At 54.1% G+C, this 25111-nt stretch overlaps 2 protein-coding genes across 5 annotated transcripts in view; one reads left to right on the top strand and one right to left on the bottom strand.

The window, feature by feature from the left end:
- Window positions 1-218: 218 nt before the first annotated feature.
- On the bottom strand, window positions 219-24558 carry MAU2 (MAU2 sister chromatid cohesion factor). 3 transcript variants are annotated; one of them, XR_001379341.3, is made up of 19 exons: window positions 24249-24527; window positions 20239-20256; window positions 19786-19851; window positions 18999-19094; window positions 17432-17526; window positions 15257-15284; window positions 14744-14899; window positions 13383-13529; window positions 13206-13296; window positions 11982-12085; window positions 11327-11404; window positions 10952-11017; window positions 9224-9314; window positions 8117-8166; window positions 7865-7942; window positions 7550-7661; window positions 4540-4630; window positions 3496-3623; window positions 219-3138 (listed from the first exon to the last, which is right to left on the bottom strand). XR_001379341.3 is itself a non-coding variant. In XM_001503477.6 (19 exons), exons 1-19 carry the CDS (start codon window positions 24525-24527, stop codon window positions 3064-3066), a joined length of 1845 nt encoding a protein of 614 aa, XP_001503527.1. In that variant the 5' UTR covers window positions 24528-24558; the 3' UTR covers window positions 219-3063. The 3 variants fall into 3 exon arrangements, 2 of the variants coding, with proteins under 2 accessions (XP_001503527.1, XP_005604206.1); XM_001503477.6 differs by having other exon boundaries at window positions 9228-9314; window positions 24249-24558; XM_005604149.4 differs by having other exon boundaries at window positions 9231-9314.
- Window positions 24555-25111, top strand: part of SUGP1 (SURP and G-patch domain containing 1) — a 37183-nt gene continuing 36626 nt past the window's right edge. Inside the window, exon 1 of one of the 2 annotated variants that reach the window (XM_001503469.5) lies at window positions 24555-24923. In XM_001503469.5, the coding sequence (XP_001503519.1) occupies window positions 24890-24923 (34 nt within the window). In that variant the 5' untranslated portion in view covers window positions 24555-24889. The remainder of the gene's footprint in view (window positions 24924-25111) is intronic. The other variant, XM_070246718.1, reaches the window with a different exon arrangement.

Below are 25111 nucleotides of genomic sequence, written 5' to 3'. Positions count from 1 at the left end.
GTTCCCTCCTCTCCAGGCAGGGATGGACTGGAGGAACATCAATAGAAGGGAAGAATACTCAGGTTTCCACCGGGTCCTTGGGTCCAGGGTCCAGGGCTCTGCGCTTTCACACCCTGTAGGTTAGTCCCTGTGGCCCCTTTGGCCGGACAGCAAGGGAGAGAGCTTGTCTCTAGAGCAGCACACAAGAGGGTCAGATGGCATGACAAAGACACAGCCAGTGATGGCTCCTGCAAGTTATTTTACTTTGAATATATAGGAAAAGAAATCCACAAATGGGAAGCTAGGTTCTATGGTTATGTCTTTTAAACAATGCTTTGTATTTACAAATTTATTTTTCCTGATTAAAAGCACCAGCTGAAGTTACAGGCTGCTTATACCCACTGAAACACATTATGCCAAACATACTTATTAAAACCCCTTAATGAAACAGAGAGAGAATGCAACCAACAAATTTACCCACCATGCCAGGCAGCCCTTCTCCGGTTTCCTTGCCTGTGTTCCTAATGAGTGGGACAGGGAGCCCTTGCCCCAGGGAGAGGATCCTCGCCTCACCCACGGGTCACTGAAGGGACCCAGTCAGGAGGAGACAGCTGTCTGGCTGCAAGGGAACCCAGCACCTCCTGGACCAGCCCCTGAGTCCTGCAGGCCCTGAGAGCCACCACTGACAGGAGGCAGCAGGAGGAACATACGAGGGTCTGACCAGCTTTCAGTAATTTACCTGCCAGCAGGAATCTTTCTGCTACTCCCTCATGCCCTGTATACGTAAGAGTGTGGAGGTTTTATTTATCTGTTTTTCCTGAATACTTAGCTATATGACACTGTGTGTAACATCTCCCTGGGCGCTTGCTTGCTGCCTGTCTTGAATTGTTATGATTGCGTGAGAAATTGTGAGGCACTAAATTTAGACTCACAGGAAGGTACTTATCGAAAACTTTATGTAATTGGAAGATGCTATGGTGAAGGGGAGGGTCAAAGCTCACACAGGCACGCACTCATGTACACAGTTTGGCTTCCATAAAGCTAGAGTAGAATATTAAATATCGAGTACTGAAATTTTTCACTGTAAACTTAAGAACTTACCCTTAACTTTATATACACAGAGACAACAGGGTGATCACTAAAAGCACTTTAACTTCAGGACAGACATTAAGTTTTGAGGTTCTTATTTCAACTGCTCTACATACAAAATGCCCTAGAAGCAAAGAAAGATTTAAATAAATAGGCAGAGACAAACATGATGTACAGCGTGATGGAAGTAATGTGGGTCTGGAGAGGTCGGACAGTGTAGGGTCCAGGCCGGCAGGTGCAGCTTGAGGCGAGATGGGGACTCTGTCCCACATGTAGAGGGGAAGGCCTGGGGGGCACCCTCGATGGGGGAGGAAGACAGGACAGGGACAGCTTATGGCCAGGCGTCACACCCTCCTCTACAGGCCTCATGGGCCCAGGGGGTATTAGCCGAGGGGGCAGCCCAGAGCAGCATGAGACAGGGCCAGCCTTCCTTGGGTGACCTAGGATAACACAGAGATGGTGGGTCCTCTTAAGACAAACCCTGGCTGGCCCATCCCTCTGACCAACGGTTCACCTGCACACCTGTCACTGACCCCGAAGTGGGCAGCAAAGCACTGACACTAGCCTGGAGAGGGCAGTGGCCTAGCACAGGGAGGTCTGCTGACAGCCCTGCTTTTGGCTAAGGCACACCCAGGCCTCAGGGCCTGAGCAGCTGACCTGAACGATCCCAATGTTCAGAAGCAGCCTTCACAGTGCCAAGGGTAATGAGATGCAAACCAACAAGCCACTCTTACTTGTAAGACCACTCATCACCCCAGGCACTCTCAGGTGCCAGAAGCTGGAAGGGCTGGCTACCTAGACTGCCCCCAATGCCACCATCACCACTGGGGCATCTCCCCAACAAGCCAAGAGGAGTACAGAACTGAGCATGGCTGTCTGGGCCTGGCAGAGCCTCCTGGGGTCCAGCTCAGGAATACGTTTCAAAACTATCCTAAGACCCAAGGCAGGTAGGTCTCCTCTGTCTCCTCCTCTCTGCTCCTGTGGGTAGGGCAGGGGGCGAGGGGAGCTGCTGCCTGCAGGCCTGCTGAGCATCATCCGCAAACATCCTCTGCTGAGGAGGCCACAGGGCTGCCAGGAAGCAAGTCCTTCATTCCAACACCCTGAGTTGGGCTGATGAGAGTCCTTTCCCCTTTCCTCTGCTTCCTGTTGTATCAATGCTGACCAGGGAAGGCGGCTGGTGCAAACACAAGAGTCTCTGCTCCTGGCTCCAACTCTGTGAATCACCACACATGCGTGCACATACACGCACACCTGTGTCTAAAAGCATGGCCACTCACATGGCCAGATGGTGAATCCAGTCAAGGTGCAGGTGTTTGGAAGCGGAGTTCCTAGATCCTCCAAGGTCCTGACCAGAGCCCCCACTGTCAGAAGAGCAGATGCTGGAGAGAAAGGCAAGCTAGGAAAAGTGTCGTGGCGGGTTGTGCATTTTTGTCCCTGAAGTGTGCCATCACTTCTTCCCTCCAATTTTGGGCCAGAAACTGGCGTCTTGTCTCTGGTTTCCGGAAGATGCTGTGAACAGAGTAAACACTCCAGCCCAACATGGAGGCCCACGTAATGGAAGTCAGGTGGTGACACGTTGGCAATAGTGCCCACTCCAGCACGCAGGATCAGGACCTGGCTGGTGGCCAGCAGCCCACTTCCCACCCAGACATGCTCCCTCCAAGGTGTGACTCAGACATGGAAGCAGGACTGACAGTTCAAGACCACTTTAAAGGATGACTCTGAAAAATCGGCTCCAACATCCCACCTGTGAAGCTCAACACCAGGGGCCTGGTGCACAGCAGGAACAGCTGGTCGGCCCTTCCTGGGAGGGCAGGAAATCAGCCCCGCACACTCCCCAGGGACTTGGAAGCTCTGGAGACAGTCAGGAAGGAAGCTGGGAATATCCACACCAGCACGCATCCAAGGAAAGCTCAAGAGCTGTCTGGGTGGAAGTTGGGGACACATCAGGCCCCAAGGAGGCCCTGAGAAGCTGGGCAGTCCCTTCCAGGGGCCTCACAGGAGGCTGGCCAGGCTGGTGTTGGGTCCATTCTGAGCTTGGAACTGCACAGGGGGCGGGCCATCTGTCCACTGTGGGGGGAGAGGACACACAGGTGAAGTCCTTCCTGGGGAGTAGAGGTGTGCTAGGCCGTCTGTACCTGGAACGCTGCCCTCCTCAGCCAGGGCCCTCTTCCTCCAGACCCAAGTCAGATGGGCCCCTGGGAAGCACCCTGCATCACCTGCTTGGGTGATTGGCACTGTCTCCCCCACGTGAGGGGGCTCCTGAGGCCAGGCCGTTAGGGTTTATTGGAGAAATGCAGGGGCATGGCAGCGAAGTGTATACTTTTCTCCTTAGGGAGTGTGCCCCTGGGGGGCTGCAGACCAGGTGAGCCAGCCCTGAGGAGCCAACCAGCACCCCCGTTTTGTCTTCCCACCCCATGCCTGTACCGTGATGAGGTTGTGCTCAGGGAGGCTGCAGGCCTCAATGTGGTCCTGGAGTAGCTGCTGTGAGAAGTTCTGGTGCATCTGGGCAGCTTCATGGGCATCCATGGCATTCCCGCAGGCCTTGTTCAGGTCTGAAGGTGGGACACATATACAGGGTGGGCCCAGTTTGCCCTGCCACTGCCCCTACATCCTTCTCTCAGATGCGGGCAGAGGCCTAAGCTCACGCCCCCAGCTCCACCATTGGGCCTGTGCACCTGGCATGTCACCTGCCCTGAGGCCTGTCTGGGGTCAGCAAAGCCGAGCTGCCAGGAGCCCTCACACATGCCCTCATGAGTGTCTGAATCAGATGTCTTTGGAGGTGGGTGAGCAGTGAGGCCCACAGGGGCAGATACAAGGCCTGGACAGTGAGTGGAAGCTCGTGGGGCTCCCTGTGGATGCTGGCCTTCCCAGGGAGTTCCTGGTCAACCCCTGGGCACGTAGGAGCTCGCTGGAAGCAGAGTACCCAACACCTACTTCTGAGGCAGGACTGGACAGGCCCCAAAGCCCAGTGCAGATGGGAGCAGCCCCACCCCCTTCCTCCTTCCCAGAGCCCTGGGTGAATCTCTGGACCTCAGTTTCACAATCTGCAAATCCAGGAGCAGCAGCAACAACACTGACATCTGCTGAGCACCTGCCCAGCACCCAGAGCATCCCAGCCGGTCCTGCCTGACAGGGACAAATGCTGTCACCCACCATTCAGCGGGAATGAAACCAAGGCTGAGCAACAAGACTCACAGCCCAAGTCTTTACCCAGATGCCAAGAACCAGTCTTCTGGGTCCCAGAGAAACTGAACCAGATCCCGCGTCGAGTTGATGCCATGAATGAGCCCAGTGCCCACTGCCCTCAAAGAGGGCCTCCTGACAAGCCTGAGAATGTGCTACAACTGTGGCTATGGGCTATAGAGGCCCAGTGTGAGCAGAGGCTGAGCAGGGCTTACCAAGCATCTTCTAGCCTTGGGCTCTACCCAGTAGCCCTAATCTCTGGGAAGGGCCGGCTGCTGCACTCACCTCTCAGCAGGGCTGATGACCATAGCTGCACTGACATGTCTGGGATCTTGCTGGCCAGCTGCATGGCGGGCACCACCATGTTGTTACTCTCCTGTTGACCAAGAACAGCCAAGGAGTCAGGTGTGTGGCTGGGGCTGGTGGCAGGGCCAGCCCTGGCCCCACCTGCCATACCAAGCCCAGGCTGTGCCCTCCTCCTGCTGCTTGGCAAACTCCTACTCCTACTTCAGAGCCCAGCTCAAGGCCTTCTCTGAAGTACTCCTCAACCACCTTGGGGAAAAATAAACTGTCCCTACTCCTTAGCTATGCATGTGCCTTCTCACTGGGGTACAGCCAGGGGCAACTCTATGTGCTTTTGTCTTTCTAACCAGAGAAAAAGCCACTGGCAGCAGTCAGCTCTGGACCTAGGTCAGGAACCCATTAGAAATGAAGATTCAGGGGTCCCAGAGCCTGGGAGGAGGCAGCAGTCTGCCCTGGTGGGAGCGATGAGGGCTGAATGAACAAAAGAGGGAGAAAGAGAGGTTTCTCTTCTACATACGAGCCCACTCTTGTGGGAGGCTGCTTCAGACACGCAGGGTCGTGAGGCACCAGGATGTGACAACCCTCCAATTCTGACTCCCTGTGACTGCACAGCATCGCCACCCCGCCCCCACCCCCAATGCCCAGAATGAGCTGATTAAGAGCTGTTGGAGCCATAAACACCTATCCCTGACCACAGTGACCCACAGCACTATTCCAACCCTGCTCAGCCCAGGGATCACAAGCCCCACTGGCCTGAATGTTGGGTTCAGGGTGGCACTGGGAGAACTCCCTACACAGTGGCCCCTGGCAGCCCAGGGGACACCTGTCATTCAGCCAAGAGACTTACAAATCCTCAAAACCGACTCCTGAGGCCCAGCTTTAACACAGCCACGGTTGCGCAGGGTGTGCCTCCTCAGAGACACAAAAGCCCAGTGACTTCACACCGCCCGTGGCTGGCACCTTGAAGATGAGCTCCAAGTGGGTCTCAAAGCTTTCCAAAATTGAACCAAGCCCTTCCAAGACCTCAGAATGCAAAGCAGAACAGGAAAAACTACTCCCCTCCTCTAGGCCTGGGGCTGGGCCTCTGTCTGGAAGCTGCTAGGAGGGAGAGTCCCCCTTGGCTCCTAGGCAGGCTTCCTCATGCCCACCTGGGGCCGCCCCTACAGAATTAGATTTTGAAGATCCGTGTGATCCTGAGAAGCATCCTGCCGGAGGCCACTCACAAAGTGCCTGTGGACACTCCAGCCTGGTAGGCCCAGGGTAGGGTCAGCTGTCTCCCCCACAGACCCAGAACTACTTGAGGCTAGGCCTGGGTCTGAGGGCTCTTGGGGGCCCTACATGGGCCCCATACACACAGCGAGCAGCAGAGCTCCACAAATAAGCTCTGTAAGATGCCCTGAGATCACCCAAAACATGAACCAGAGCTGCAGCTGAAGAACTGCTTTGCCCACTCAGCCCCCATTCAAGTTGGCTTCTGGAGACGTTTAGACAAACGAGAGCCAGCAAGGTCTGATTCTACGCCTAAGCCTGCCGTTTGGGGCTGTGTGACCTTAATCTCTCCAAATAGAAAACAGCCACCACACTGAGACCCGAGGTGGGCAGCCCGCACTCAGAGGGTCCTCAAGCTGAGCCCTTGGTCCCCATCCAGCCCCTAGACACACACATCACGCTCAGAGGTTGAGGAGTGGGTGACAGTGTTCTAGAAGGAACAGAACTACACTCAGAAAGGGGAACCTGAAGTTGTCCTCCTCTGGGGGTGGTGACATCCCCAGCACTCAGGCCACGGCCACCAGGACCTGAGCTGTAGGGCCTGCTGGCCTTGGCAAACACATGTCTTGTCATACGGCCATGGGGAGAGGGATGTGCCAGGCTCCTTAGTAATGTTCATTCTTAGGGAGCCCTGGGGTTTGATCAGATGAAACTTTATGGGCCAAGACATGTGCCCTGTGTTATCCATCTTGTGAAAACAGCTCAAGTGAGGTTGGCTAAACTACAGAGCAGATGCTGCTTCAGAATTCTCACTGCCATTAAAAACAGCTCCGACACAGAGGTGCAGAGAAAGACGAGATAAAATTATAAAACAGCCTGACAAACAAAACCTATGTGTGGGCAGGGGCGAGTGGTGGAAAGAGCCAGAAGACAGAGGACTTGTGATGATTTTCTCCTTTGCTTCTCAGACTTTCCATGACGAACACACCATATTTTATAACACAGACAAACATTTCCTTAAAAAAATTAAAAGGCCTTGTGGGGGCTGGCCCCGTGGCCGAGCGGTTAAGTTCGCGCGCTCCGCTGCAGGTGGCCCAGTGTTTCGTTGGTTTAAATCCTGGGCGTGGACATGGCACTGCTCATCAAACCACGCTGAGGCAGCGTCCCACATACCACAACTAGAAGAACCCACAATGAAGAATATACAACTATGTACCGGGGGGCTTTGGGGAGAAAAAGGAAAAAATAAAATCTTAAAAAGAAAAAAAAAAATTAAAGGCCTTGTGAGATGGATGGGCAGGAGTAGGGGACAATGCATACCCTGGATGGGGAGACTCAGAGTCAGCTGATCCCACTGGGGACAAGCCTGAGGGTGCTCTGGGTGTGGGTGAAAACATGGGGTGCCCTGAGGGCACTGTGTGTGCTGGAAAGAAATGGACCCAAGAGATTCTGGCTGAGAGGACACATCTCTCCACTCCCATGTGTTAACACACAGGAAGAGGAACCTGCCCTCAGCCCCACCAAGCACTAGGGCTTTGCCTGACCATTGTCAGCGGCTGGCATTGGGACCGTCTGCGCCACAGACCCACCCTCTAAGGACCCAAAGCTCCCCTGACACCCCCAAAGGTGCCCCTGCCCTCACTGAGCCTCTTGGAGCAGTGGGGGGGAGAGGGGTAACTGAGACAAGATCATCAAGCGGCCCAGGATGCAAAGTGGTACTCAGTGATGCTCCCCCAAGCACCATGTTGCTCCCCTGCTCCTTGGCCTGGCCCCAGATACTCACCCTGTGGTTCCCCAACACATAGAAGATGTGGCCCAGGAGGACGAGGGAGCAGGCGGTGAGCCGGTTCAGGTCCTCTGCATTGGACATCTTCAGAGTTTCTCGCAGGAATCGCCTATGCGAGGGGAATAGACACTGAAGCCCTGTCGGGATTCCTTTGGGGAGAAAGAGGCAGCAGTGCCCTCACAGCCCCAAGCAGAGCCCGCCTGGTGGGGTGACAGAGGACCTGGACACATGCTGTTGGGGGAAGAGAACCACCCAGAGGGCCAGCCTGGGAGGCCTCAGGCATGGGGCAGCTCACCTTCACCCAGTACTCACTTGGCCTCGTTGTAGCGTCCCTGGAAGAAGGAGAAGAGCCCACGCACATAGAAAGCTGCCGCTCGGAGGCAGTGAGAGCTGAGGGAAAAGCAGAACATCACAGCTTGGGGGGGTTTTTGTGAAAGCAGCAGATTTATAAAAGGGGAGTGTAGAGGGTGAGGTGTCAGGGTACACAGTGAAGTCTGGGGCCCATGGGTGCTCACACCACCCCAAAGAGCAGAGAAAGCATAAGACTCTTCTGGGGCCACCTACCTGACAGGGAAGCTGTGGTCTGGATTGATCCTTTCCAACAAACTGTACAGCTGTGGAGGAAACATCAGTTAGGATCATTTTGCATTTCTAAACGTGAGAGGAATATGCTACAAAATTAACTAGGGCTGCCTGCAACTTCCTGATCCGATCTGACGGTGAGGGCCCATACCCTGAATCCCACGACTGTGAGCAACCTGCTGGGATAAGGGGCAGGACCTGCAGCATGACTGACACTTTATGTCCCCTCTGGATGTGTGTGGAGGGTGGGTTGCAGGATGAGAGCTGAAGCAGGCTGAGGCTGTTCCCAGTGCCCCCACAGCCCCTCCAGGAAACAGACACGGGGGTGAGGAGACACAGGGAAGCTGAGCTCCTCTGTGACCCACCAAAGCCACAGCTGGCCCTCAGATGACCTTGCCCACTGCACTTCCTGATAGCCGGAGCAGCTGGGCTGGGCTTTCTGCTCCCTGTAGCCCAAAGCATTCTAACTAATCCAGAATCTAGGAGGTTAACTAAGCTTTTTGTAGAAAAGAAGTGACGGTGGCCTGAACTAAAATGAATGCTGGCAGGGTGGAGAGAACTGGTCAAATCTGAGATGTTCCTGAGGCAGGATCCCAGGGCTCGGGGGGAATCCCAGGGCTGAGGGGGAGGATACAAGGGGAACCTGGTGTGAGCATGCTTGTCCTGCAAGGGCGCGCCCTGGACCCCCCCCCGCCCCCCCACGGCCCCCAGGAAGCTGGGGCATCAGAACAACCTAGGGGCCTAGTGCAGATGACTGCCTGAGCTGCTGCTCCTCAGAACTGAACCATGAGGCTTTGCTGATATTCTAGAACAGACAGCTCAGGGTAGAGAAAATTGTTTTTCTTCTGTGGGATTCAAAAAAGCTTGGCTTGTTTTTAGCAGAGAGAAGTGCTATTTGGCTACGGGAAGGTTTCTATCCCAAACTTGGCCTTCCCCCAGCCACACCTGCGCTCGGACAGTGTGGGACTCCGCTCCATTGGACAGCGGATACCCTGGAGCCGCTGAGATTTGCTGGTGCCCAGGGCAACACCCTCCACCCACCCCTGAATAAGAGTTGAAAGAAAGGATACCAAATATGAAGCATGTCACCTACTACCTCTTGGTGTCTATTTCCTTCCCGTATATACACACTCGCCAGGTTGGTCACAATGAAGGCCCATAGCTCCTGGTGATTGGTGAGCTGGAACAGGAGACACAGGGCATTAGGGGGCTGGGCAGAGTACAGACTCATCACATTGGGGGCACCTGGTGGCATCAGAGCCACCCAAATGCTCCACAGTGGCTACTTTGGATTCTCCTTATTCTTTTCACTTCAGACACATCCCCCTCGCCTCCTACACCAAGGACAACAGCACTATCAGTTCTTTTCATTACAAAACCATCATCCACCTTATAGGAAATTCAGGAAAGAAAGAAAAGGAAAACCACCTGCCCTGATCCTGCTCTCAGAACACTCCGCAGTTTGGCCTATTTTCTGCTGTCTCTCAGGACTCAGACCGGAGCAGCCCCTCCCTCCACATCAGTCAGTGACCGGGAACTTCAGTGCGTGTTGACACAGCAGAGGAATGCACTGGTCATGGGGGACACCCTGCCCAGGTGGATGAAGCTGTTGGAGACAAGATGCTGCCAACAGCCAGTGGTGGATGGACCACTGTCCCAGCTCTTTTGGGGGAACAAGAATAGCCAAGAGTAGGAATGATATGAGTGGCCCAAGCCACTACCTAGACCCTGATTCCTCGCAGGCTGAGCAAGCGCAATTGTGCAAGAGGCCGAGGATGCCTGGAGAACAGAGACCCTGCCCGCATGACCCCAGCAAGTGTCAAAGAGGTCCAGAGAATCATTATTTTTTTTCTTAAAGATTGGCACCTGAGTTAACAACTGTTGCCAATCGTCTTTTTTTTCCTGCTTTTTCTCCCCAAATCCCCCCAGTATGTAGTTGTATACTTTAGTTGCGGGTCCTTCTAGTTGTGGCATGTGGGACGCTGCCTCAGCATGCCTGATGAGCAGCGCCATATCTGTGCCCAGGATCCGAACTGGCGAAACCCTGGGCCGCCGAAGCGCAGCGTGCGAACTTAACCACTCAGCCATGGGGCCAGCCTGAGGGTCTTCTGACCTGAGTAAAGATGCTAAGATGTCTGTCATTGGGACCACAGGAAGAGGACATGTTTGGGGTCAGGGGGGTTTGGATCCGTGTCCCAGCTGCACCACTTTCCTCCTGGCCTGGTGGGTAAAGACTCCCTGGAGCACACATCATCCATCACGGATTGTGACATTGAACTAAAGCAGCGGCAGCCACTTGTGTAAAGTGAGATAGGGACGGAGGAACCGAGAGACCTTCATGGGGCTATAGGTAATGTGGGGCAGGTGTGGGGCGTGTCCTGGCACCAGTGTGGCAGGCAGCAGTGGACGTGACACGAGCCAATGCCAGCCTGGCAGGCTGTTGAGAGGGCTGGGAATCATGAGTGAAAGTGGCTAACATGTGGTGCCATCCCCTTGGCCTGGACACCCTGTGTTCTGCCTTGTGGCTGCCGTCTGGGTTAGACGGGGAAGCCCCACCTGAGGCTGGCCAGGAGCACCTTGCCACAACTATCCCTTGTCACACTGTGCTGCCAGCATTGGCCTTGTCCCCACCCAAGCAGCAAAAGACCTGCCACAGAGAGCCCTGGATAAATGGCACGTCATTGTCACAACCAGCATCAGGCTAAACACTATGGAGTCGCCTGCTGACCATGGTTTTGTGCAGCTGTCGTCTTCATCACACCTGACTCCTTACTGAGAAGCACCACCCACCCAGGGGAGTGAGGGCCGTCACCTTACCCGCAGGGCTGTGGTGAACTGGGCTTCTGCGTTGTCCATGCAGTTGACTGAGACACAGTACAGGCCCTGGAAGAAGAAGGTACTGAGGGCCTGGAGTCATATGCAACTCACCCTGGGCCACATGGCTGCACCCAGACGAACCTGACAAGTGACTCTATTGAGCCAGCTACATCTGAGCTTTATCCTGACTATAAGGGAGAAAGATGGCATGCTTAATTATTCCTGCCTCCCGGGAGCTAGGTCAACTTAGACTTGATGAGATAGATCCTTGTCAGAATGAAGCCCACTGGGAACATTCTGGATCCTGCCTGGGGTGGTGGTCATGGGGTTACTAAGTGGCCTGGGGCCAGAGGCAGGCGGCCCCTGTACACTCACCAGCAGTGTGTGTAGCTGCGCTGCATGGTTGGAGAAGAGCCGGGGCGACTGTTGGCACAGCTGGCAGACCTGGGAGATCTGCGGGGAGAGAGCATGTCTGACGTCACATGGCCCGTAACCTGGGACCCGGTGTTCCAACAGCATTGGGGAGAGACCCCAAAGCTGGCGAGTGTGCCCATGTTCCACCCACACCAACAATGGGCACGAAGTCCCAGCAGACATGCCCATGAGGGCAAAGTGCAGCCCTGACCTCCTTGTGGTTGGTGACCTTTGTCTGTTACCTGCCTTCTACTCCCTTTCTAACATGTGTCTCAGCCAAATAGCACCTTCACCCAACTTAATGCCCCCGTGCCGTCTCAGGAAAGTGGGCACCAGGGGTTACAGATCGTGGGACAGGAAGAGTGCTAGGATTGCTGTCATGGGACCCCAAATCCCCAGACCTCATGTTCCTTGGGCAAAAGAACTTTTAGGAAAAAACCTACTGATGTTTGTATCAGATTCTCTGATCAGTCGTTCCTGTGCAGGGTCATGAACTGCCAGTTACAGTGAAATGACATGGACAAATGTCCTGCCAACATGCACTGGGCAAACTTACATCTACCCACGTGACCGCCTCTGAGACGCAGCAAACTCCAACCCCGCTCCTTGGCCTTACCTCCTGCAGGGCGGTGGCCTTGTGTCCTGTGACAAGCCTGCACATGATGATGTGCTCAAGTAGGATCACTTGGAAGGAGGACAGGATGGGGCTGCAGTCGAGCACTGGGGGCGACAGGCAGGGGTGAGCACATGGGGCGCAGCTGGAGGAGATGGCACAGGAGACGCTGAGCCCTGGCCTCATCTCCCATCTCCTACCACACTGGCCCCTCAGCTACCTGGGTCCGAGCTCAACTGCTCTGCTGGGCGCTGGCCCAGCAGCTGATCGATCACCTTGCTTGGTGCCCAATGCACTCTCAATCGAGGGGGTTCATCTCCCTGTCCAGGTGGGGAGATGGGCTCACAGCCAGGTTTTGGTGACCAGAGTGTTCTAAGAAATCCCTGGAGGGATCTGTCTTCCATTCTTGCCCCACCTCGACCCAGCAAGTACTCAAGAACACCCAATCACGCCAGGTTCTAGAAATGGTGAAGTTGCCCAAGAGAGTGAGACCATGTGACAGGCCTCAGTCAGCAATGTGGGCCTCCAAGTGGCTGTTCTCCCATTGGAATCAGACAGCACAGCCCTTTCCCAACTTGGCCACAGGGAAAGAATCACAGTGCCCGCAGGCTTCGGTTTTCTGGCTCTGACAGCTCTTCCCCCAGCAGTGCTGAAGGGGGCACAGGCAGTGAACAAGCAGGTTAACAGGGACACTGAGCCAGCCAAGGATATATGTAGCTCTGGGTTCCTGCTAGTCAAAGGTCTCTGGTACCACAGGACAGATTAGTTGAGCGCCCAGGAAGACCCAAGGCCTCCAGGGGATCTACTATTGGTCAGTGAGAGCTGAGTTCTGATCCCAGCCTCACCCTGAGCACGATTCACGTTACAACACTGATGACAGATGGCAAAAGCAGCCACCACCCGTTTCAGCTGAGCACTGCTGAGCCAGAGGGGCCCTGCTAACCGTCACAGCCACCTTATGCAGTTGGGGGGGCGGGGGGGGACAGGATAGAGATGGCAGAAGACCCCCAGCCAGGCATCAAGGGTCAAGCTCAAGCCTGGCCTGGTCTGCCCTGACCCCAAGTTGCCCCATCTGCCAAGTGGAGTAACAAGACCCACCGAGCAGGGACTAATGGCAACTGCTCAGGGCTGTGGTATTTCAGGGTCCTTCAAACCCAGCACAGGAGGCAGTTGTCAGGCCACCAGCAGTGGGTGCTGTAGGCAAGCAACCCTTGGAGCCTGACTTACTCTTGAGCTTCTCTAGCTGCATCAGGGCTTTGTCCGTGTACTTCTGTGCCTTCTCCAGGTAGCCAGCCTGCATGGAGTGCATCACGGTCACCTGGCGATAAGACCAGATGGTGGCGGTCACTGGGGCCCTTTCCTTGGCCACCTGGCCTCCCGCCTTGGCCCCCCTTGTCTACTCACCAGGTAGACAAGCACGCACATGTGCTCCTTGGGCAGCCAATGGAAGAGATCGGCAGGGTTGCTGGGCAGGATCTCATCGTCGTGCAGTGTGGAGATGGTCTGGATGCACTGCTGCAGCTGCTTCAGGCATGGCTTCACGCTTTTCACCTGCAGTGGGTGGGTGGCACCACATACCTCAGCGTCCACCCACTCCCATCTGGTGCCAGGCCCCCACGGTGGTGGCTCAATAGGCCCTGCCTGCCCAGTGACCCCTGGGCCCCTTCCTCCTGGGGGCTCCCACCACACTCACCACCTGCAAGAAGCCCACCCTCAAATGGATCAGCTGGCTATCAGGGTGAAGGGAAGGGCCAGGTGGGTCATCTGTGGGACTCAGACTCAGCCACCGCCCAGTGGGCCTGACATGAAGGCCTAGGAGAGGCCTGACCCTGCATGAGCCACGTTTCCTCTTTCCTGCAGTGACCCTGAGGGGGCAGGACAGCACCAGGAAGCTGGCAGTCAACCTCAGGGTGGGAGGCTGCCTCCCAGGCCTGGGAGGTCTGCAGGTGCCATGGTTCATATAGACTGGCCTCTCCATAGCATGGAGCCCCATCCCTAAGCCCCACAGGCCATCTCCGTGCTATAAGCACCCCATGAGAGTCTGCACTGTGATCCTACATGCTGAGCATGGCACTCAGTCCAATAGGGAAAGGTGAGTGTGGGTGGGGGAACCGAGAAAGCCCCTTACAAATGAGAGGCCCACTCAGCGCTTTCTGGGGCCTTCTCTGCCACCAGGCTCCACCTGGCCTTCCAGCACCCCAGAGAGACCCTGCCTATGGTCAGCCACTGGGACAGAGTGGGGTAAGGTGGATGGGCAGCCCCACTCAAAGGCCAAAATGTTCACCCTCAAACAGGTACAGCCGCTCCCAATTACACAAGGGTTATGGAGTCGAGTCTCAGACACGGCCAATCCCATCAGTCCCTACTTGCACCCCACAAAGCTGTCATCAGCTCGGGGGTGGTGGAGAGATAATGCTTGAGCACCTGACATGTGCCAGACACCCTACCAGAATCCTCACAGCTTATTCTCACGAATTCCCCAACTGTTCTTAGAGGTCTTCCACTGTTCATGCACTTATGAATGTGTGAGGCCACTATTCCCGCCATGAGGGCAGGAACAGGACAGACCCACTCTTGGAGCACCCTCTGAACGCAGCAGCATAGTACTCATACACCATGGGGTGTATAGAGGGAGCTGAGCCCCAGATGACAGATCCACTTTGTGGTGAGGGTCAGGAGACAACTACACAGCTGTCGTCTCAGCCCAAGGGCTGCCCACAGCCCGCCCACTCCCCAGCAGCCGTCCTCTGGGAGGTGCTACATACCTGCCCAGCATCCAGGTAGTGGGTTACCTGGAGAACCAGGAAGAAGACGCGCAGAGACTCCTTCTGGATGGGGTTCCCCTGCCAGTTCTCAACTATCTGTCCACAGAGGGTCAGCAGCGGGTGGACTTCCTGCAACTTGCGCTCCATCAGCAGCAGCTAGGGAAGGAGAAGCGCAGGTGCTAGGAGTCCCTCCCAGTGCACAGGGCTGCCCACCTGCCAAGGAATCTCTGGCACCACACAAGAAGGGAACAAAGCTGGGCTGGAACCCAGGTCCACCCAGTTCCAACCCAGGCTGCTCCTTCTTCAGCACAAATCTCACAACCTAGAATCTGAGTTTCACCTTGGAACCCAGTCAGGGCACCAGAGCCTTGTCCTATAGGCTGCCTGACGTGCGTGAGGGTCTGGGTGTCCGAGGTGCCGCACCATGGCAAGCGGGAGTGGTCTTTCCACACCCTGAGGGGGCCTGGCCTCCTGTCCGCTACACTGGCCCCATTCCACCCAGCCTCAACTTACCATCCCTTTGCTGAGGAGGAACAGTGCCCTGGAAAACAGAGAAGAGAAGTCAGTCTGTGAGGCCCAGGAGCCTCCTGGGATGACCGTGCGGCCCAAATGTTCATAAGGAACTAATGTGCCACCTCAGGAGTCTGTTACGCAGATAACAGCAGCCCTCAGAGGCCCCCAGGGAGGTTTGTTTTATTTACAAGACTGCTCTACTTTGTCCTATTTATCTTTCTTTACTTTTTTTTTTTGCCTAATTTAGAAAGTCACGTGGTTCAAAAGACGAAGGCATAAATGGGTGCTCAGAAAGCATGAAGGGGCAGGGTATAGGACGGCCTGTCTGCCATGACTGTACTCTCACTGACACAGCAGATCATGGCTTTTAGTTGGTGAACAGCACAGGCTGGGCGCAAGTATCCACCAACTAGACACAGCAGATGGTGGGTTCTAGTTGGTGGACAGCAGAGGGTGGGGGCAAGTGGGCAGGCTGGGGCACCTGAACCCAAATCTGCACGTCACCGAGGCTTCTCCACAACTCCACTTCCTCGCCTGGGACTGCCTGAGCCCTCTCGGGCTCTCCTGAGGGCTAAGGGGTTGAACTAGGGAAGCCTCAGCACTGGCTATCTCCACCTTCAGCAGGCGGCAAGGCCAGGAGATTCCTATTGTCTTTCTTAAATCTTTCTGCACTTTCTAAATGAGCACGTACTGCTGTCACCAGCAAGAAAAATAATAAAATAAGCACATTAAGAAGTTCAGATAATAGGCAAAATAAGAGGTGAGGGAGCTGAGGAGGTGGTCACTGCCTTGACAAACGGCTCTGGGGCTGTGCTTGTGCAGAGCCCAAAGGCCTCCAGTTTGCTCAGCACCTAAGTCTTTGTCCCACCAGTCTTGGCAAAGTCCTCGTGTGCTGTGGCCATCAAGTGGGTGCATTCTCCCCATTTTACAAGTGAGGAAACCGAGGTCACCGTCACACGGGCGAGATAAGTCTATGCTCTAGGCCACCGTGCCATCCTCTATTGTTACCTCATGGCGTGGAGACTCTAGGATCTACTTGTCCATTGTTTGACTGTTCAAATCTTAGGCCCAGAACTTCACATGAAGGTTCCCATGTTGCCACACAGAAGCACTCACTTGGAGGCCCTATGTCCATTGTCAGAGGTTCTGGGCCAGGTGACCTGAAAATGCCCTGCCCTGGTGGAGCCCATCCAGGCCACCCACCCACGGTGGCATGGAGGCCTGTCTGGGGACACTAATGAATGAAAATGTGCAGCGATCAGCCATTCCTGTGCCTGCAAGGGGTGAGTGTCACCATGGACCCAGTGACGGCTGCAGCATGAGAGGGACAGGAAGGGCTAGACTGTGTGACAGCCTCAATCCCAGGGCAGGGTGGCTCAGGGACCAGGATAGCCTGCGGGGAGCTGCGTGGCCCCCAAGGGTGCTTGCAAATCTACAGCTCAGAGAACGGAGTTGGGGACTGTTTTGTCTCAACAATTCCATGGGACAAGTTCAGCCCTCATGTGACAGAACTTTCCAGAATCCCAATGCACACAACAGAATAAGAGCACCCCTGCCTGGAGTCTGTCTACTGTAGAAGATTCTGCTTTTGGGGGAAAAAAAGAGACAGACCGGAGGCCTGCACAGAGGGTGAAGTGCCAGCGCCTTTGACTCCTGACCCCTAACCCTAGGGCACCAGTCTCTGTATGGTCTAAGCAGTTTTGTGCATAATATGAATCTACGCCCCTTCTTTTACACAAATGTCCACTTACTCTGTGCATCCAAAAGATCCTAGGCGTCCCCTGAGCAGGGATACTGGGGTTGCCTACGGCACTGCCAAGCACAAAGCCCACATTCTCAGTGAGCACTGCTCTCGCATCTGTGCCACAAAGGAGAATGGCCCAGCAAACCACGTAAGTACTTTCTATTTCAAGAGATACTAGAAATGTACAAGGGCCAATGGTGCTGAGAATGCTGGCTGCTCCTCGCCCTCACAGTAGACTCTCTAACTTCTGACTTTATGAATTGATGGGGCAAGAGGGATCTCAGTGCTGCTTTAATTTGCATGTCTCTTATTGTGCACAAGGATGACCAGGGTTTCATGCTGAAGTGTGAAATTCTATTTGTTGTCCAGGATCAAGATGGCCAAGCTTTTTGTAAGTAAGAGGGGGAAGAGTGTGGGGAGAAGGTGCCTACCGCGTGTACTCGGATCCTACTACCCGGGCATACTCGGCCCCCACGCCCAGGAGGTCGCAGGCTGACACCAGGTCCTTCTCAAGTGTGTGCAGTTGCTGAAAAGGAGAGAGAGCAATGACCCTCACTTTCAAACTGCTTGTATTACAGCACCTGACCATAGCGCTTTGCTGGCAAGTTCAACTCAGTGTCAGTTTTGAGCCAAACTAACCAAAGAATCTCATCAACATTAATTGCTTTGGGTAGAGAACTCCACTTTGCCTGCAGTGTACATCATCTAAGCTCAATGGCACATAGAGCCAGCAGGTAACACTCATGGGCACAGACTCCCAGGGCTGCTAGCATGTGTCTGTGTGCTTTGTGGGCTGCCTTTGGGGGCTGGGCACCAGGAGGGGTGGCCAGAGGGGCCCCAAATGGGAAGGGACTCCCTCAGGGACAGGTGTCTATAGGAGTTTCAAACATAGAAGACTTAACAGGCTGAAAGGAAGGAACAGCTACGAAGGCTTGGTCAAGAACTTGGGCTCCTGTGTGCACACACAGCCCACCAACTCTGTGACCTGAGGCAGGTGACTCACCGCCCGGCCTGTTTCTATCCTGGCCTGCCAACAAGCACAAGTGTGCATGGGAGGATTAAAGGAGGCAGTGCTCGTATGGGGCAGCAGTGGGATTGGGGGGGGAGGGGAAGGGCCTCAGGAGCTCTGGCTGGGTGAGCTCTTCCCAGCAGGGGAATCCTCTGAGGGGGTCCCCCACAGGACAGGGGGCACTTCCAGCTCAGGGCTCACACACTACATGCACAGGCAGGTGAGGTGGCTGTGTCATGGAAGGTGGGTGAGAGGCAGCCTGGTAGGCAGGCTAGGTTGAGGAAAGGAGAGGCTGGAGGTCGGCTAGCGAGGGGGAGGTATGGGCAGAGCCTAGGATGGAAGAAGGGCCCCTCATGGTAGAGCCTACCCATTGCCCTAGGCCTGCTGGCCCTGCCACTGCAGCCAAGGTGGCCCAGCCTAGAGAGCCCCCCAGCCTGAGCATATTGGAGCACAGGGACTGGAACACTACCTATCTGAGGGAGCTGAAGGGAGACTGGCAAAGACCATGTGGAACCTAGGGCAAGGCCTCAGCAGCCCCCACTCTGAGGGCCCTGAGAGAAAAGGCTTGACTTGGGCATTTCTTGCCCAATAGGCAGTCCCTTGGAATCTCAGCACAGCTCTGAGAAAGCACAGTGGGCTGCTGGCAAGAAATGCTCCCTGAATTCAAATGAATACAGGCCAAAGGGAGCACCAGGAAGGAGAGGGACATGAAGACAAGGCCCTGTGTCAGCCACTGGGGAGATGGGCACTCCTACCAATCACCCTGGGGGCTGCTGAGAGTGAGGCCCATGCTGGGGGGACTGCTGAAGACAGAGGCTGGAGGGGGTTTGTGAGCAGCTTAAAGAAACATCTCCATGTACTTGGTGCAGCAGCCTGAGGAGGGCCTGTGTGTCCCGGAGTCTGCCTTTATTTGTACTCAGGGTAGGTGTGCCGCAAGGTCATGGCCCCATTAGACACTCACAAGTCTCAGTCAGGCCCACAATACTTACAGCAAGCTGGAAGAGCAGGCGGCAGTGCCAGTACGGGGTCTGCTGTGAGATCTGGATAGCTTTCCGCAGCAGCGGCTTTGCTGCATCGACGGAATTCTGAAAGGAAACAGTTGAGTCTGGGGAGGAAAAAACAAGCCAGCAAGCAAGCTGGATTCCTTACGCAGCAGCTGTGGTGCCAGAAGGCCACTCCTGTTCAGGCTCATCAAAGATTTGTGGGTTGCCAATTTACTTTATTAAAAGAGAAAAAGATATTTTATTGGACTCACTGTCTGGAAAGTTTCTGCATTGCTCTTAAAATAACACCTCATTCAACTAAACTGCAAGCAGCTTTAGTTCAAAATCCTGAACAGTCAAATTGGATGACAAGTGCCACCTTTCCTGTTCTGCAACCAGAAAGAGGGGTCAGGGGTGTGAAACATACACTGCCTCCTGCCCAGGGAGCCTCACACATAGCTGCCCAAAGTGGGGAAAGGTGATTTTCAGCTACATCTGAGATCAGGAACCAGATTAAGAAGGTAAACTACAGGGACTTGTTTAGGAATTAATCACCTTCAGCCTAGGAATAAGGCTGTTTTCCAACAGTCTTCAGAAAGTTTTAGAAGACTCTGCCAGCCCTCGATAGCAAGTGATCACCCAGAGACACCCCATGCCACAGTGCAGGAAGTAGGAAAGTAATGGGAAGTGTTAAAAGCCAGAAGGGAGTCCACTCCTGACAGCACCAATTTGTCACTGTGCCTTCGCTGCAGGGAGAGGGACTTTGCTTTCAAAAATCTTCATATGTTCTTACCTCTTGACAGTATAATTCAGACAAAAGACTTGCTGCTTCAAATTTGACATCTTCAAACTGGGGGATCTAGTGACATGCAGTTAAGGAAATACAGATGCTGCAAAAAGGCCAGTTTAAAAGGCCACTACTGGGGTTCTTACACAGCAGAGGCTGCTGGGACAGGCGCATCCTCTCCTGCTCTGAGACTCCAAGTTCATGTATTCTCCAGCAACCCCTGAGCCTGCTGCCAGCAGGTGCAGAGTTGGACGCTGGGGCACAATGAGGAGCACGGCACCCAAGGAGAGGCCACTGGGCCAAAGGGGCAGCCACAGCCGAGCAGGGATTCTCCAGGTGGTCTGTAGAGCAAAGCCTCAATCCGTGGGGAGTGTCATGGGGGGACTGAAGTTTATAACATGTTCTTTCTTTCAAATGGAGCATTCTTTAAAGGGAACAGAAGCAACAAGAAAAGGATACTTGCTGAGATATCAACCACTGAAAGGAAAAAAAAAAGGATTAATTCTCAGTCAAATGCTTGGTGCCTGCTTATTGGTATCACTTTGGAGTTTATACACGTTGTGCTGTCACCAGAGGCTGCAGGTGTTCAGTCAAGCGAGAAGGTGGCCTGTTCCGCCTGAGAGGGTGGGCTCACTCTCCCTGCAACCCAGCAACCAGAGTGCATCTGGGGGAGAGGAAATCAGAACATGCTCCCCAACTGACGTGGTCTTCCTGTCCCCGGGTGCTGGAGCCAGAGCAGGAGTGAGAATCGGAGCCCCTCCCACTAGGCGGCAATGCTTCAGAAGGAGGAGTGCAGAGGGGCCCCCAAGTGCCACTCACTGCAGTATGCCAACAGTCAGCAAATCATGTCACAGGAATTAATAACAGAAGAGTGAGTCTAGGGGTATCAGCCCTTACTGGAGAAATGATATTTAAAAGATGCTTGAAAATGAGCAAGGGTAGCCTCAGAGAGGAGGGAGGAGTGCTTCAGGAAGGATCAGTGTGGGTAGAGCCTGGCCAGGGGGCGGGGATGATTCTGAGACCCAAGCTCGCTGTCCCTCTCAAGCACATGCTGGGACACACTCGACATACTCCACTTGAGGACGACTGTACCTTGGAGTTCAACATCCCAACAGGAAAGTGATCAGAAGTCAGAAAGATAAAAGGTAAAGAGATACACATCTAAGTACAGACATGCAGACTCTCTTGATTCTGCAATGGATGTGCAAATGAGTGAAATGGAATAGTCTACTTCAAAGACAGTGTGAAAATAAGACAAGACTGAAAATTCACACAGGAATAGGTGTACAGCAAGAGGAAAGATAATAAGGTGAAAATGAAATAAAAAAGAACACAATCTGACAGAATCTGCAGAAACAGCTTCACGAGTTCTCTCGCCAAAAGATTTCAGAGTAAAGCAACACCCCTTATAATTATGAACTATTTATTCAAGGAGTCCCAGAGCAGCCAAGAATTCTGACATAGCCATATCACTGCCAAAACCACGAACAAAGAAGGAAGGCTCTAAGGGAGAATGTCCTGTCCTGCACTGTGATAGCTACAGGATCTGCTGAGGAGATCCAGGGAGTGAGGCAGCCAGCAGGGACTCCGAAGGCCTGCAGAGGCAGGTACCACTGAGAGACTAACGGCTGTGACCTCAATAAAGCTGCTGAGGACAGAGAGAAACACCCTCCATGCCTCTGATGGGAGCACTTAACAGATGATTCTTTCAAAGTTGGTAGAACTGATTAAGCAGATGGGTAAGGATTTTATACATTCCTTCTAGAAAGCTTACAAATGCAGCTGAGGAGGTAGTTAGAAACCGACATAAGCAAATAGGAGGATAAATAATCTAACCATATATATATATATATGTATATATATATATATATAAAGTGATTACCAAGGAGGTTAGGGTCTCCCCGAGACAAAGCAAAAGACGATGAAAAGAACAGGGGAGCGGAATACAGTACTGAGTTCAGAGGCCAATTAAAAGTTTTTCCTATAGCACTTATAAGTTAGAGAAAATGAGATCAGGAAAGAATAGCAGGGGGAACGATCAAGGAAAAAATAGTAAAAAAAAAAAAAGAAAAAAAAAAACTTGCCATTTTTCTTTACAAAAAATTTTTTTTTGTTACTCTGGGTTGGCTCCCTGAAAAGAAGCTGGAACTTCTGTGGCCATTTATTTGCTCTTTAGGACTAGAAATTAGTAAACCACTTCTAAAAGGAGAACATGTTATGCTTCTTTATCAAGTGAGCCTGGGAAAGGAAAGAATAAAAGTTGATAGCTGGCTGACTTGGGAAAAACGCACAACTAATAAAGAACGAAGCTTAAAGAAAGCACGCTTGTGTTGCAACCCAACAGGAGATCACAAACAACTGCAGAAGGAAAACAGCACAGAAAACGACATTTCAGTCGAAATCTGGACAAATTCCCAGCTGGGCATGCAACGGACAGAAAGAAAGGGATTTCCAGGTGGTATGTCAGTGTGAGCCATGGAGGGGACCTTGTGGCTCTGTGGAAGACCCCACAAGATTCAGGGTTCTGTAAAATCGAGGGAAGGCACTTTGCAAGGATAAGGGGTTAAATTATGGCTCCAAAAGCCAAGCAGTTACAGGGAAGCAATCTTAGGCATGGGTGCTTCCACTCTACAGCGCTGAGTGGGCAAAATGTGATAACGACACAGCAACTGTGAACCACTGCTAGCAACTGGCTGAATTCCGCCCCCATCTACCCTCGCCCTCTCGGGAAGGGAGGTGGCAGGATTTGTTGTTAATCAAGAGAAGGGAGAGCTTCAGAACAGAGTCATTCACTGAAGGCACTGGGCCACCAGGCCAGGACAGTCACAGCCTCCAGCTCCCCCACACCCAAGGAAGCCTGGCAGTTCATTTGCTCTCAGCCTTATCATGGCCCAGGAGAGACCCTGACACCAACCAGTAACAGACAGCTTGGGCACTCCTTGGGATCAACCTGACACCGTGAGCAGCTCTCCAGGCTCCCTCCTCCATCCCATTTAGGCCTCTACTCACAGGTCACTCCCACAGACTCCCTCGCTACCTTTGCCAAAAATAGCTCTCTGTCAACTCCATCCGTTCTCCCTGGTCCATATTTTTCATGGTTCTTCTATCACAGCCTAACCTTTTACTATATATTCATTGCTTGTCTCCCTCACTAAAACAAGCTTACGTGGGTTGGGACTGTCTTAGTCATCGCTGATCCCTAGCACCTAGAATCTGGCTTGGCACCTGGTGTGAGCTGATTAAATATCTACTGAATGAGTGAAAGACAAAAACCTTCACAAAAACAATAGTGACTTATTGTCTTGGCATGGAAGCTGATGATCCTGAGCCTAGGTTTGAGCCCAGTTTTGTTAATAACTTGCGTGGCTTTGGGCAAATCCCTTCACCTCTCTGGACCCATACTGCCTCACTCCTGAAACAATCAAGTTGATGAAGCAAGGACTAAAGTCTCCTTGACAAAACAAAGATCTGATATTCTCTGGAAGGCAACCCATCACTAGCCTTGTGGGTTCAGATTTATCTCAGATCAATAAACTTTAAAAATCTCAGTTGATTCTATTGAAGAAGTCTCTCCTTTAAACAGGATAAAGCTAGATAAATGGCAAACACTGGCGTGGTCTGACAGGAGCACAGTGTTGCTGTGAGAAGAAACTCCACAGCCAAAAAGACATCCCACAACTCAAGACTGGGGGATGGGGCCTGCCTCCTGAATGGGACGGACTGGTGGATGGTGGGAGGAACAGAAGTCGCCGCGGATACAGAGAAAGCAGAAGCTGTGAGATTCCCCACCTCCCCAACTCCTACTGAGCAACTGGTCCTGGAATCCAGAGCCCCCTCAGTTCCACCTCCTTACAGGACTTCAAATGACCAACTCTAGGCCTTTGCCTCCCACCTATGACTCCCTGCATCACTGACGGGGGTACAAGACCCTCCAAACCCTTTTCACACTTCCTGGTCCAGGTTGGAGACGCCTTCCCAGGTTTCCTGAGAGACCAGGCTTCAGATTCCCAAGGGATGCCTCCCCTATGCCCAATCACTTCAGGAGAGAGCGTTCAGGCTGATGCTCCCGAAACTGAGCCCAGAGCCCCGAGGAGGTGGAAGCTGCAGGGCCCACTGGCCGAAATGGGGAGTCCCCATAGGCGCGAACAGGCATCCTTCTGTTGATATCCTCCTGAAAACCTGAAGAATTTGGGCCTGTTTCTCCTGAAACGAGGCAACTCTCGGAGCATCTGAGCGGGGTCCTGGGGCCCTGCCTGTCACCAAAGACGTTAAATAAGATGTGAGGCGAGGCACTCAGGTCCCCTGAGAGGCAGGCGGCTTTGGGTCCCGCTGCCCCCGCGGAGATCGCGCCCCAAGTCCCCGAGGACCGGCCCGGGCGCCCCCGCCCGCTGGGGTCGCGGCCCGTCAACCCCGGCGGCTCCGCGAGGAGCCCGCGTTGCCTCCTTCCTCGCGGCCCGGCCCGCGCTCACCGCCTTCTCCAGATGGCTGCGCGCCTGCTCACTGTTCTTAGTGTGGTGGTAGAGTACCGAGCCGAGCTGCAGATGCGTTCGGGCCTCGATGCGCTGCGGCGGCTTGAAGGGGAACACGGCCTGCAGGCAGTGCACGCACAGGCGGATCTTGGGCGGGCTGGAAGTGCGGAAGTGCTCGGCGAAGCCCAGAAGAGCCAGATACCACGACTCGGCCGCCTCAGCCTGCGCTGCCTGGGCCGCCGCCGCCTGAGCAGCCGCCGCCGCCGCCTGCGCCGCCATTTTGGCCTCCACAACAACAAGCCGCCGCCACAAGGAGGCGGAAGCAAGCGAGCAGGGCGGGGCCGGGCGCTACCCGCGTCTCTCGCGAGAGCTGCCGCGCAGAGCATCCCGGAACATGTAGTTTGTATTTGGAGGGGCTGTGCTCCGGAAAGGTATGAGAAAAGGTGACGCCCTCTGGTCTGCGGGACTGAGATCAGACATTGCTGATAGGTTGAGGTTTGCGTTCCTCGGGGTGAAGACCCCCGATGTCCACGTAGTGGTAGGGCGTGGCTGGCCGACGCGGACTACATCTCCCATCACGCCATGCGCAGTATAACAGCCCCACCCCCACTCCCGGTGGCGCCGGAGCATTGTGGGATTGGATGAGTCTCAAGATGGACAACCGGGATGTTGCAGGTAACAGCCCCCGCCTCCCCTCAAGTGCTGGCTTGGGACCTCTGGGCTCCGCGTCGCCGCTTCTCCTTCCTGTCGAGCCTGCCGTAACCGCCGGCCCTTCATCTAAGCCTCTGGGACGTTCGAAGTGGTGGCTTTTGCACCTCCCCCGACTCCCGAGACCCCAGACCCAGTTGCTAGCCCCCCACCTC

The sequence above is a fragment of the Equus caballus genome, chromosome 21 (genome assembly GCF_041296265.1).
Source record: "Equus caballus isolate H_3958 breed thoroughbred chromosome 21, TB-T2T, whole genome shotgun sequence".
Classification (NCBI taxonomy): Eukaryota; Metazoa; Chordata; class Mammalia; order Perissodactyla; family Equidae; genus Equus; species Equus caballus.
Note: the sequence above shows the minus strand (reverse complement) of the source record. Positions and strands in the feature narration are given on the sequence as shown.

What these genes read in the sequence shown, in the direction of transcription:
- MAU2 (XM_001503477.6), bottom strand. Translation starts at nt 24,527, where the DNA reads ATGGCGGCGCAGGCGGCGGCGGCGGCTGCTCAGGCGGCGGCGGCCCAG. An exon ending in GCAGCTAGAGAAGCTCAAGA is followed by an intron (nt 12,086 to 13,205) that starts GTAAGTCAGGCT and finishes TGTCGCCCCCAG; the next exon opens with TGCTCGACTGCAGCCCCATC. An exon ending in AGTTCACCACAGCCCTGCGG is followed by an intron (nt 9,315 to 10,951) that starts GTAAGGTGACGG and finishes CTCCTGTTCCAG; the next exon opens with CTCACCAATCACCAGGAGCT.